The sequence below is a fragment of the Kickxella alabastrina genome, assembly GCF_025024165.1.
Source record: "Kickxella alabastrina strain RSA 675 chromosome Unknown BX661scaffold_17, whole genome shotgun sequence".
NCBI lineage: Eukaryota > Fungi > Kickxellomycota > Kickxellomycetes > Kickxellales > Kickxellaceae > Kickxella > Kickxella alabastrina.
This window is the reverse complement of record NW_026251488.1, coordinates 172,088-183,990: the sequence shown is the minus strand read 5'-3', so window position 1 is coordinate 183,990 and position 11,903 is coordinate 172,088. Positions and strand designations below refer to the sequence as shown.

The 11,903-nt window shown below is 47.1% G+C and overlaps 5 protein-coding genes across 5 annotated transcripts; 3 read left to right on the top strand and 2 right to left on the bottom strand.

Annotated features, from left to right (window-relative positions):
* Positions 1 to 1,330: 1,330 nt before the first annotated feature.
* BX661DRAFT_206453 (uncharacterized protein) lies at positions 1,331 to 2,128 on the top strand (the record flags this gene model as incomplete). The annotated part of the gene is made up of 1 exon (XM_051538629.1): positions 1,331 to 2,128. The coding sequence occupies exon 1, from the start codon at positions 1,412 to 1,414 to the stop codon at positions 2,126 to 2,128; it is 717 nt and encodes a 238-aa protein (XP_051390350.1). The 5' UTR covers positions 1,331 to 1,411.
* A 480-nt stretch (positions 2,129 to 2,608) lies between these two features.
* Positions 2,609 to 3,184, bottom strand: BX661DRAFT_194231 (RNA polymerase II subunit A C-terminal domain phosphatase SSU72-like protein; the record flags this gene model as incomplete). Its single annotated transcript, XM_051537865.1, has 1 exon — positions 2,609 to 3,184. The coding sequence occupies one exon, from the start codon at positions 3,182 to 3,184 to the stop codon at positions 2,609 to 2,611; it is 576 nt and encodes a 191-aa protein (XP_051390349.1).
* Positions 3,185 to 3,748: 564 nt separating this feature from the next.
* BX661DRAFT_185023 (uncharacterized protein) lies at positions 3,749 to 4,076 on the top strand. Its single transcript, XM_051536662.1, has one exon. The coding sequence runs from the start codon at positions 3,795 to 3,797 to the stop codon at positions 4,068 to 4,070; it is 276 nt and encodes a 91-aa protein (XP_051390348.1). The 5' UTR covers positions 3,749 to 3,794; the 3' UTR covers positions 4,071 to 4,076.
* Positions 4,077 to 4,493: 417 nt separating this feature from the next.
* On the top strand, positions 4,494 to 8,843 carry BX661DRAFT_185021 (P-loop containing nucleoside triphosphate hydrolase protein). Its single transcript, XM_051536661.1, has one exon. The coding sequence runs from the start codon at positions 4,529 to 4,531 to the stop codon at positions 8,810 to 8,812; it is 4,284 nt and encodes a 1,427-aa protein (XP_051390347.1). The 5' UTR covers positions 4,494 to 4,528; the 3' UTR covers positions 8,813 to 8,843.
* Positions 8,844 to 9,461: 618 nt separating this feature from the next.
* BX661DRAFT_206449 (uncharacterized protein) lies at positions 9,462 to 11,790 on the bottom strand. Its single transcript, XM_051538628.1, has 2 exons — positions 11,066 to 11,790; positions 9,462 to 10,918 (listed from the first exon to the last, which is right to left on the bottom strand). Exons 1-2 carry the CDS (start codon positions 11,379 to 11,381, stop codon positions 9,525 to 9,527), a joined length of 1,710 nt encoding a protein of 569 aa, XP_051390346.1. The 5' UTR covers positions 11,382 to 11,790; the 3' UTR covers positions 9,462 to 9,524.
* Positions 11,791 to 11,903: the final 113 nt, after the last annotated feature.

The following is an 11,903-nucleotide window of genomic DNA, read 5'->3' as shown; positions in this document are numbered from 1 at the left end:
AAAAAACATATTCAATCATATTTAGGGCGGCCACCCAGGAGACCAAACTCCAACCCCAGCACGCACTAAACAGTAACCCGCCAATTCCAAGATTACTGTACAAGAATTTATCGCTAAATCCGAACGCGAGCCAAGGGCTCAAGAGAAATACCAGAAGCTCGGCGAGCAGCTGCTGAAGTACATATTGCCGCTTACCGTCAAAGATTTTGCCGCCAAAATGCAGGCTTTGCTTCTTTTTTTCTGGCTCGGCCGGAGCAGATCTATCGATCCAAGGATCGTCAGGCAACGCCATTAGCTCAATCGCGGTCTAAGTCAGATGGGATTCTGGTGCACATGTGTGGGATTGTGTCCTCGTTCCAGGATGTGCACCTCCTTTTGGAAGCAAGTACTGCCAAATACACCGACAAATTGCCTCCAATGCCGCTGGGGCAAGTTGGTGAATCTGCAAGGAAGACATTAGAGGCCCAGCCAACTCGCTTGTTTGTCCCTGTTTTTGCCCTTTCACAGGAAAATGCTGGACTTTCTGGACTTCACTCGTGGTGGCTGCATTTGTGTGGAATTCGGCCCGTTTTCTACACTACAGTTTCCCCGATCAGACCAAAAAAATAAACAGCAGGTTTGCCTCCGTCAACTCTGGTTTTTTCTGAAGTTCTTGTCGGACAGGTTTGGACACTTTGTCCATGTTACCCATGTATTTCGATTCCTCGAGTTCAGCGGCACCAAGACTAAATCCACGGTCAGGGTAGTAGATAAGCACACATATACAGCGGTCGACACCAGTGGTATGATTAGCTTTGACGTAGGAGCTTTTGGTCGAGCATCGTACGTGTTCAGCACAAAAGTTGGCAATACAAATTTGTGCTCAAGCTGTTGTGGGCGCCCGTCAATTGTCAGCCTGAGGGTGCCATTTATTATGTGCTGGAGGCGGGAAACATCAGTGGAGTGCCGACAGTCTATCGCAGCGGCATTTTGCACAGCAACTTGTTTGGGTACCGACTGGAGTTCTTGATCACGGAGGGCTGTGGCGAGTCGGTCTGGTCTACTTTTGAATCACTCACAATGCGGCTTATTAGACACAATGTGGACAATATATTCTACCGTTTGCACGTGTTTAGTTCAGGCCAAGAGGGCAGGCGTGCTCCACCGCGACATTACTCCAGACAACATTACTTGGCGCGGAAAGGACACACTTGTGATAAACTAAGGATACGCGAAGATTATCCCCGAAGTATCAGAGACAGTGAAGAAGAGCGTCAATGAAGCGTGGGGAGTTGACATAGACTACTTGTCAAAGTTTAAGAGGGAATACAGCCGAATCACAGACACAGATCACTTTAAGAGCATTCGGATTTTGCTGGAATATTGTCAGCAACATAGCATTTTAGACGACATCGAGTCGCTGCTTTACACCATGCTGGCAATTTTTGAATACATCAGTTTTTGGAAAACCAGAATGCCACAGTCACAAATTCGAGCCGGTATTCCAGAACTTCCAGCAACGTCAAAGGTTGGTGGCATGACAGACATCGCAACCTATCCCGAACACTTTGGCATTTGTAGTACTATTCCGTCAAAGGTGCGAACATTTCTGGATTCGCTTCGCAGGCTTCTTTTCAGCAAGAACAACTATTTTATCGGCAGGTTTCTGTTGAGCAGCAGTTGGGAAGTGCGTAAAGCAAGCGACAATCAGATAATGTTTCTTTATGGCACTGCGGACGACAATGAGGGCGACAATAAGAACAACGATGAGGACGACGGCAGCGAGGATCACAAGAGTGGCGATAATAATTGTACCAATGCAAAGCCCGCCGCCGCGCCTGTTGAACCAGCAGCTCATATTGCAACCACAGCAACAGACATCACAAAGCCCACTGCTTGTGCAAACCCGGTAGCGACTGCCGGGTCGACGAGTGCATTTCCGATAGAACAGCCGTCAACCCCAACCTCCTCTTGTGAATCATCGCCAACACATTCTTCCGAGCGATCGTCATCACCAGTTTCGACGATAAAGGTGATTAAATTATTTAACAAGTACATTGTCAACGGAGCATCCAAGCACAAACGCCAGCCAAACGAGGATGGTACTTTGGATACAGAGCTCAGAGTGCAGAAGCTGCGCAATTTGTGAAAGGGGTTTACAATGCATGCTGGAATGCAGATATTAGATGCTCGCTTGGTTAAATTTGGCGTTTTGACATGCCGAGTTTGTTAACAATTTCTTTATTTGTCTTTTCAAAAACCGAAATATTTTTTGCTGGTTTTGTTTGAATCATATTATTTAAATTCCAATGCATTTTCCATTAAATATTTGAGTAAATGTACTGAAACTAAAAAGTTAGATATTTATAAAAGCATACATATTTGCATTTTGCGACTAGCTTAAAAGTCTTATTTTATAAATATGTAACTTTACACATACACCAGCATCCGATTATTCTTATGAGTTTGTGACGGCTCGAGTGCCTTGTCCAAAACTCTCTTAATTTGCAATTTTTCAGAATAAACGAGCTTTTAAAAACATTTAAATTTTACTATAACAAGACTTTGAGCAGAGCAACTGAAAATATAAAAGTGTGCGCATGCGATGCTTTGTTGAACTCAATTAAAATTAGTAAAATGCCAACATGTAATAAAGACGGTGCGGCATCCTATTCTGCACATCCTCAATAATACCATCGATATCGCGTTCCAAATCGCGAGCGGCCACGATCATCCTCGCCAGCTCGACAATCGTCTTTGCGCCAATAATAGCATCCCGGTTGTTATCCTCGATCTGCACGTTAATGACGTGCACCGGTTGGCTCTTCACTCCGGCGCGGTTCAGCAGCTCTTCACAGACACTGTCAAACACGCGCTCCTCGCAGGTGAAAATCACATCGTAGCTGCTCTCCTCGAGCTGGAACCGCTGTGGAGCTGCCTTAACCTTGACGTTGCGCTCTAGCATGGAGAACAGGCCTAGCCGCGTGTAGACTTCAATGTTATTTTGTGATCTAAGATGCTCTCGGATCTCGGTGTATGGCATTCCAAACGGGTAAGTATTGGGTTGTGTCGGAGAGGGTCCGGGGAGCCGTAGTGTCTGCCCAGTGCCAAATGACTGGATGTTGTAGTCCTGCTTTTTGAGCTGGTAGTGTGCCTCCATGCTGCGATTCATGTTGCTCGCACAAACGACTGCAAATTTGACCATGCTTGGATATATGAAAAGGGGTTGAATAAGATAAAAATAAATAATTGGCTGCAACTGATAAATCTGTTTTTTAATGTTTTGCATAAAAAGTCTGCTTCAAATCAGCGTCAAAAACCATAAAGTATAGTTAAGGGCACTTCTCAGGTGACCAACTAAATTTGTCAATTTAAGCTTTGCACTACCAAATATTAATTGAATGGGCGAAAATGGTAAAACAAAATGATGTATCCAAGCAACAAACAAAAACTGGATTAAAATTGTATTTTACACACATTTGAGCTTTGAGCGCAGTGACCGGTTCTTGTATAAAAATGATATAAATCATTTTTGCCTCCAAAATTTTGGCAGATAAAAAAATAGCAGTTTATAATTTTTTATTTAAGTCGTCCAAATAACAATGTGCTACTCAAAAGCCCAGTCAGCCAACAGATACCCAGACTACAATTTTGACGCAAAATCCGCCACCAATCCTTCTTTGTTCAGCCAAGCTGACCGCTTTGAAATCAATGACAAAACCAAGTCAGCCGTCGATACTACTGCAGATGCAAGAGTTTTGAAGCAGATGGCCAGGATGGTCAAAGACGAGGTACCCAATAAAGGTGAAGGTGCCATGCGAGCGGCAATTAACGACATTGTGACCAAAGTTATCGAGCAGTTGAAGCACCAGAACACACCCCAACCCAACGGTGCGTCGATCAGCAAGGCGCCCACATTCAGCGAGTACAGGCCAGTCACCCAGCAGGAAGTCAATACTGTAAAGTCTGCATTTCCTGACAAAATCCGGAACGAGTGCCCCAACAAGCATTGGTATGCTGTCGGTGACTGTGGACAAGCCGTGGTCAGCGGCAAGTGTGTTGAGTGCAAGGCGATGATTGGCAGATTTTAAGGCCGCTGGTTTTTTTATTTTTTATTTTTCGATTTAGTCATTTATACCCTTCAACATGTTAATATTAAATTACAGTTAAACTTGATTAGCCTAATTACCGATTGGTGGCATATAAATAAATCAAATAGCATCTATAGACACTACGAGTCGCATAAAGGGGTTGTTTAAACCAACATACAAACATAAAATCAATTGTACAAGTAGAAATTGAGAGATCGGCCTGGTTGCGGTATATTCAAACAACAATTTTGTTGCACTTCTAAACTTTTCATGTGACTGAGAATACGCAAATATTTGAAATCCGCTTTGGCGTGCATACAGAAAGCATGCAAATATGAACGACAAACTTGCGGTTGGCGCGAATACAATTGAATTCTCACGCTTAAGACGCTTGGCTTGCTGCGACGTTTTCTTTTCAACTTTCTTTTAAAATATTTAATTTATACTCAACCATCCAAATGAAACTAAACATATCCCAGCAGACGTGGGTGCACATTATTGACGCAGTGGTGGTTCTGACAGCAGTTTGGCATGTGTTTTTGGCAATGGTTTTTGGCCAAAAGCAGGTGTACTTTCGGTGGCGGCTTTACACAAGTCACGCTATGCTGGCGGTGCTGGTGGCAATATCAGTATCAGGCAGGGTCGTTGACGCAGTCTACATAGCAAGGCTAGTTTCAGTAGGTGTGCTACAATCGCTGAATGCAAAAAACACACGAATGTTGCACTGGTGCAGGTTAATGGCTAGTGCCAACGGATGCTACCGGGCGGTTTTGCATAGCGTTATCATTGGCCGCCAGCAGGAAGCTGAAGCAGTATTAGGATTTGTATTTCACGGATTGCTTATTTATGGTGAGGTTGATGGCAACGATTGCAAGGCGTTATCCGGATCGCTGCGGAATGTGTTTTTGGTACAGCCCTTTCGCATGGCACAAAGGGCTAGCGCAAACACAAGCAATTTGTTGCACAACTGGGATATAGGAGAGCGGTTCGCGGCAAAGCACCTCCTGTCCGAATTCACATTTGACCCACACCAGCGGTTTTTTGTTGTGCGGGCCATAGCGCGGATGATGGCGCCAGCGTATGTGCCAATTTTCCTTGCCGAACAGACACTTTCATTGGCTCAGTACATAGATGCGGTGCTAATGGGGCGACTGCTGGCCGAGATTGATAAACCACAAACGTCGTCATTGACATGGTGCCTATTGCTGGTTGGGAGCCTGGGGGTGGCGCGCTTTGTGCAGGGCCAGGACCTGCGAGTAAACAACTGGCGTATGGGAGAGATAAAGCGCATCACAAAGGCCATTGAACTGGCTATATTCCTTGCTCCATTGCAGGCAGGAGCTGGACCGCTACAAAACGCCCACATGTTTCGCTTTGGCAACCATCACCCCGAACAGCTGGTCTTCGCCGTGTCCAACGTGTTTATGCATGTATCGGCTCTGCTTACCGCAATTATCTCAGTTGTCACTATAGCGTATTCTCTTGGGACAGGCGTGGCAGTGGCTTCAGCGCTTGTGGTACTCTTTATTTATGTTGCCACAAAACTGGGCTACCTTGTGCTAGAATATGCGACAGCGCGATGGTTTGTGCTGCAGCCGTATGACTGCGTGGACGAGATCTGCTCCAACATTACTTCTATTAAGCTGCATGCCTGGGAAGAAAAGTACCTGCGCTGGGCGCAGACCTATGTTGATGATGATGGCGAGAGCTCATATCCGTTGCGCTTGCGTGTGGTGCGTTATGTTGTCAACACATCTCTCATTGTCCTGCAGTCATCTGCCAAATGCATTGCAGTTCTGGTGGCATTCATGATGTATGACGCTGCAAATGGCAGCTACAACGGCGCACGACTGCAGCAGATGCGCCAGCAGATTCACATGCTGTCGGGGCATATCGGGCTGGTTTTTGGCAGCACTTTTGAGTGGCGTAGTGTGCGTGAGTCCAATCGCATACTGGCGCTCAGCCTGCGTGCGGAGCGACGGAAAACAATTGACAGGATGTCCAACGACAGCAACACAGTGGTCCGGCTGACTGACTGCGATTTCTCATGGGATGCCACAGCGCCAAATGTGTTGAGCGGCGTGTCTTTTGCGGTGACCTCAGGCCAGCTTGTGGCCGTTTGCGGACCTGTCGGCCAAGGAAAATCGGCGCTGCTACAGGCGCTTTGCGGTGAACTGGACCTGATTCGCGGCACGGGGTACACTTCAGCTGCTACCATTGCATACGTTGCGCAGCGGCCCTTTATCATGGCAGACTCAGTTCAAGCAAACATTCTTTTTGGTCGCACGCTTGACGCCGATCGCTACCAGCGCGTGCTATGGGCATGCGCGCTGGACGAGGAGATTGGTCGTATGCCTGCTGGCGACCAGACCCCCGTGGGCAATGGCGGGCTGGGAATTTCTGGTGGCCAGCGCGCCCGATTGGCTCTGGCACGAGCTGCATATGCGGCCGACGATGCTGAGCTGATTCTGCTCGATGACCCACTGGCTGCTGTTGATACTAAAGTAGCGCGCACGCTTTTAAGCCGATTGATTCTAGGTCCAATGGCGCTTCTGAGCGGGAAAGCGTGTGTGCTGGTGACAAACAACAAGAAAGTGTTGCCCTTTGCACACCAGGTTGTCAGTGTGGTTGGTGGTCAGGCTACGGTAATTAAGCAGGTGCCTAGAGTTTACCAACACATGCCTGAGCTCGACAAAGCCAGCCCGCATCAAACCTTCCACAGTACACTTTATGGCGCGGCTGAGCTTCAATCTAAATGTCCCGAGGAAAATACTGCTGACCCGGTCCCAAATACCACCGCAGAAGTGGATAAGGCAACTGAGGCAATTGCAGAGGCCGAAAATGCATTCATGTATTTATTCAGGATCTGCGGTTACACGATTATCGTGGGCACAGCGGTGTATGCATTAGTGGTCACTTTCGCATGGAGAGCTTCCCAGCTGTGGCTGCTTCAGGCCCAGCGAGCCACAGTAATATCACCTTCGACAGTTACCGCACTGTGGTATTTGCAGTTGGACCTCATTGTCAATGTCTATCGGGGGCTTCTTTTTGCTCTAGACGGGTACTTGAGTACCTACACAGCCCAATACCTCTGTGCACCGCGCATCAACCACAAGTTCTTTTCAAGTATTCTACATTCTCCCCTGTCTTACTTTGCGTCTGAGCAGCAACATAGCCGGATATCAAATGGGTTCTACAACTCTGCGCATGATCTCCAAAGTTCCATCCCTGTCCTGTTCAGGATGGAAGTGACCATGTTAGTCACCATATACAACAGCTTGTGGCATGCCTGGCAGTTCTCGATAACGATTCTTCTCACGATTATTCCGGTGACAATCGGCATATACTATTTGGAGCAGTGGCTGAGCCCCGCGCGAACGGCACTTTGCAGACTGGGCACACAGACAAACATAGGAAACAGCCATATGCGCACAACCGTCATTAATGCCGGGCAGACTGTGCGCTTGCTGCAAACAGAGAACCACTTTCGTAAGGCAGTTATGGACCAGTTTGATCGCGACACGCAAAGACTCCAGGCCATGTGGGGCTACTACAACTTGTTCAGGTGCATACAACAGGCTATTTCGCAGCTGACAGCCCTGGCCGCCATAGTCGTGGTGCTCGTGAAGCAACGCACACAGCCTCTGCATATGCCGGGCGATCCAGATTCCATCACGTCAGCCGAGGTAATGCACATTATTAGCACAGTTGGCAAGCTTATCTACTCGATGACCACCATTATTAAATTGCCCGAGAGACTGGTGGATTACGTGGAATTAGTCAACAACTATAAATCTTTTACCCAATTACAGCCGCAGCCGCAAACTACCAGCACCATGCCAGCGACACTTCCCGATAACTGGCCATCGAATGGCAAGGTGGAATTTTCCGACTACAGCATGCGCTACTCCGCCGATCAGCCACGGGCGCTGGATGGTATTTCGCTGACTATCCGGCCAGGAGAGAAAATCGGAATTGTCGGTCGCACGGGCGCAGGAAAGTCATCGCTGGCCAAGGCCCTTTTCCGTCTAACCGAGGCAGATTCTGGCAAGATACTCATTGACGAGATGGACATATCCAGCATTCCACTGAATGAGCTGCGCTCCCGCTTGGCGATCATCCCACAAGAATCCGCTTTGTTCTTCGGTTCAATCAGGGATAATCTCGACCCCCTGCAGCAGCACACTTTGGAGGATCTATGGTCGGCGATCATCAAGGCGCAGCTGGTAGATCTTGTCAATCGCAAGGAGGTCACTGAGATAGGAGCCACCGCCAGAGAGAAGGAAAACGAGGTGTTTTCGTTATTTGACTTGGAGCAAGAGCGCACAAAAACAAAGACAGTTAAAAACAGCTGCTGGCGGCGGATTAATATAGAGTCAACGTCGCCGGTTTTGCGCAGCGGGTTGGACAAGTGGATTGATATCGAGGGCCGGAATTTTAGCATTGGGCAGCGGCAGCTGGTTGGCTTGTGTAGGGGGTTGCTGAAGAGCAATAGAAAGATTCTGGTGCTTGACGAGGCGACAGCGGATGTGGATGCGACGACAGACAATATTATTCATGGGGTCATTAGAAAGGAGTTCAAGCATAGCACGGTTATCACTATTGCGCATCGCGTGAATACGGTTATTGACAGCGATAGGGTGGTCGTGCTGGACAAGGGCAGGATTGTTGAGGTCGACACGCCTGGAAACTTGCTTAAAAGAGACAGCATGTTTGCTCGCTTGGCCTTGGATAACAATTAAATGCGCTGGTTGTTTTAATTTTCAATATAAACATTTATTCGATTTAAACCATGCATTTAAAGAGAAAAACACGCAATGCTTTGATTCTGGCTCTGGCTATACAATAAAAAATGTACGTTAAATTTATTTCAAAAAAAAATAATTCGATAAAACAGCTTATTAGCGTGCGATTTCTCGACTACATTTTTGAAAAGATATTTAAAGCGCTGTAAAATATTGGCAAAAATACAAAATATTCCATTTTTTACTCCTGTTTATTTCCTTCCAGTATTAGTTCTTCACATATTCTTTTACAAAGTTATTTTGTTTGTTATTGCTTTTTTAGATGTACACCACCAGGTCTCAAACCCAAGCAAGCAGGCAGTTCAATTCTACTGCGACACGTCCGCTAAGCACACATGATATCGCTTTGATCAAGGCTGCGATTCCAAACGTAAAGTGGTACCAGTGCCCAAACCAGCATTGGTACGCGGTCGGCGAGTGCGGTAGTCCGACAGTCAGTTCGAGGTGCATTGAATGCAAGGCTAGCATTGGAGCGCATCACATCAGAAGCATTGGATACTGAGCATTATTTTTTTTGTTCACAGTAGTACTTTTTTATATTTTAAATGACCAAATGCTTGATTACCTAAAGTGTTTAAACCACGTAAAAGGGGATAAATAAAAGAATGCATTTAATGTAACAAAAGATATAAAAAAAAGTGGAAAAAAACTAATATGCCTGGTTGCTGTACGGGTTTCCAGGAGCATTTGTATACTGCTGAGGATGCATGTATTGACCTTGCGCATTATCATAGATCATCATTGGCGCCGAAGGTTCCAAAGCAACACCCGTTTGGTTCGTATACACAGGCTGTTGCTGCTCAAAAGCCATCTGCTGGTATCCAGGCTGCGCATATCCAACCATAGGCTGCATTTGCATAGGCTGCTGGACAAACTGCTGCTGCTGCTGCTGTTGCTGCTGCTGTTGGACAAACTGCAGATTATGCTGAACATACTGCTGCTGAGGATACACTTGCTGTTGTGGCATGGCCATGGTTGATTGCTGCATGGGCATCGGTGATTCATACATCTCGTGTTGCTGCTGTTGCGGCGTCATCAGCTGCTGTTGCTGGTACTGCTGCTGATTCGGGTTCATCATATCCGGCGTCGACACGGGCACCTGGGCATACGCGTACCCGGAAGCCATCATCTGCATGGGTTCCATCTGGTACTCATTGCCGTACGGCGGCGACATCATCTGCTGCTGACCAATGACCATGCCATTGGAGTCCACCATCATCATCACCATCGGGACACCCGTGACAGCCTGGCCCGGCGGCAGTGGAAGATGCTTTGCGGGCGCTGATGTCTGCATCATATGTTCGGCGCCGGTAGCAGCAAATGTCGGATTGAACGCTGGGTTGTATGGCTGGGTGGATGGGGCCATGCTTGTGTTGTCGTCGACGTAGGTTGGCGGCGCAAACAGGTTCATTAGCGCTGGCTCTTGTTGCTGCTGCTGCTGCTGGCCTTGCTGCATGTGTGCAGGTGCCATGGACGCGCTAGGAATCATCTGCTGTGATTGCGGGTACATCGTCGATGTTTCGGATCCGTAGCTCAAACGCTGTGGCTGCTGCTGCTGATTTGCAAAGGGTACTTGGCCAGGTAATATAGTCTGGTCATATCCACCCATGCTGCTTTGCAAGCCCACAGGCACAGCGCCGCCCATTGGCAGAGATGCTGCGGTTGGGGCCGGAGGCAGCGGCTTGATTCCGTGCTTGTTCGCGTACTTGTTGGCTAAATCAGGATTATGCATTGACGCCGATGAGTACGGGCGCATGTCAGACATGGACGGGCGCATAGTAATGGGCATTATCGCCGACGCCGACAGCATCTGTGGGCTGGGCTTTGCATCGCCCATTAGCGAGGAATCATGTAGCAAGGACGGCGCCGAGGCAATGGCGTCGTTCATCCGCTTGACCTTTGGCTCGGTATGGAACACTGGGTTTTCGTCCTCGTCGGCCAACGGGTCTTTGGGTAACCTTTTGCGCCCCCCCTTGGGCGTAAACGTCAGTTCCAAGTAAACGTCGCCTGCTGATTTGTCCTGGTATTTTAACGTGTACCAACCTACAAAGATTTAACACACGTGGGAGATGGAAACAAGTCAGTTGACAAAAAAATCAAGATGCTTTTTTTGGGTTGGAGGGTTTCCATGCATCTGGAACACAAAAACCAAAATAGAAAAGAAAAAACAAGCTCACATATGATGCTTACCGTCCACTTCCTCCTCGACAAAAACTTTGTTCAGGTCAATAACACAGCTTCCAATGACCTTGCTGCTAATTGAGCTTTCAATTTCAAGGGCCTGTACTTGCATTTGTGTCTTTCCATGGCCGCTGATAATAAAGCTCACGTGGTCGTTCCACTGAGGCGAAGACCCACCCTTCTTATCCACCTGCGTGCGCCTAGTTGATGTACCTAACAACAGCTCAACTGCCGAGTCTCGCCTTCCAAAAAGACTGCGCCTGGGAAGCTCGCGACCAGAAACCACCTGCACTTCTAGCCTGCCCTCTATGAGCTTGGGAGACATTCTTGGTTTTTTTCTATATCAAACAGTAAAGGATTTTGTGAATTCAAAGGATTGAATGAAAAATTATGTAGGGAGACGAATGAAAAAAGTACAAGAAAACAAATAGAATGAAAAGAGAAATTTGGAAGAAAAAGAGAGCTTAGAAACGTGTGTAAGAAAATAAGCGCGGCGGGCGCGTAATGCGTTTTTGTCTGTTGAAATAATGGCTTTGTTGAGATAAAAAGTTTACAAGAGTGAGAAATAAAAAGTGTAGAATGGAGAACAAAACGTCGAGACTTTGTTAATTCCGCAAATTGTCGCTTTATTTTTATTTTTAGTTTCGCTACAGGAAAAAAGTTTACAAAGACGGGTTGATGTGAGAATCCCTTGCTTTTGATATTGCCCAACATGAACAAACAATGAAAAAAGGGAGAGGAATGCGAAATGGCCAAGGGGATAAAGAAAATGAAATTTGTGAGTCTTGATTTTGAGTGGAATATGCGGCACCCGGTCACACGAAATGCTGTCCGAGCGCTCTTGCCA

Bases quoted from the DNA above. Each gene is read 5' to 3' on its own strand.
- BX661DRAFT_185023 (XM_051536662.1), top strand. From the start codon at position 3,795: ATGCGAGCGGCAATTAACGACATTGTGACCAAAGTTATCGAGCAGTTG.
- BX661DRAFT_185021 (XM_051536661.1), top strand. From the start codon at position 4,529: ATGAAACTAAACATATCCCAGCAGACGTGGGTGCACATTATTGACGCA.
- BX661DRAFT_206449 (XM_051538628.1), bottom strand. From the start codon at position 11,381: ATGTCTCCCAAGCTCATAGAGGGCAGGCTAGAAGTGCAGGTGGTTTCT. The intron at 10,919-11,065 runs GTAAGCATCATA...AAATCTTTGTAG, and splicing joins TGTCGAGGAGGAAGTGGACG to GTTGGTACACGTTAAAATAC.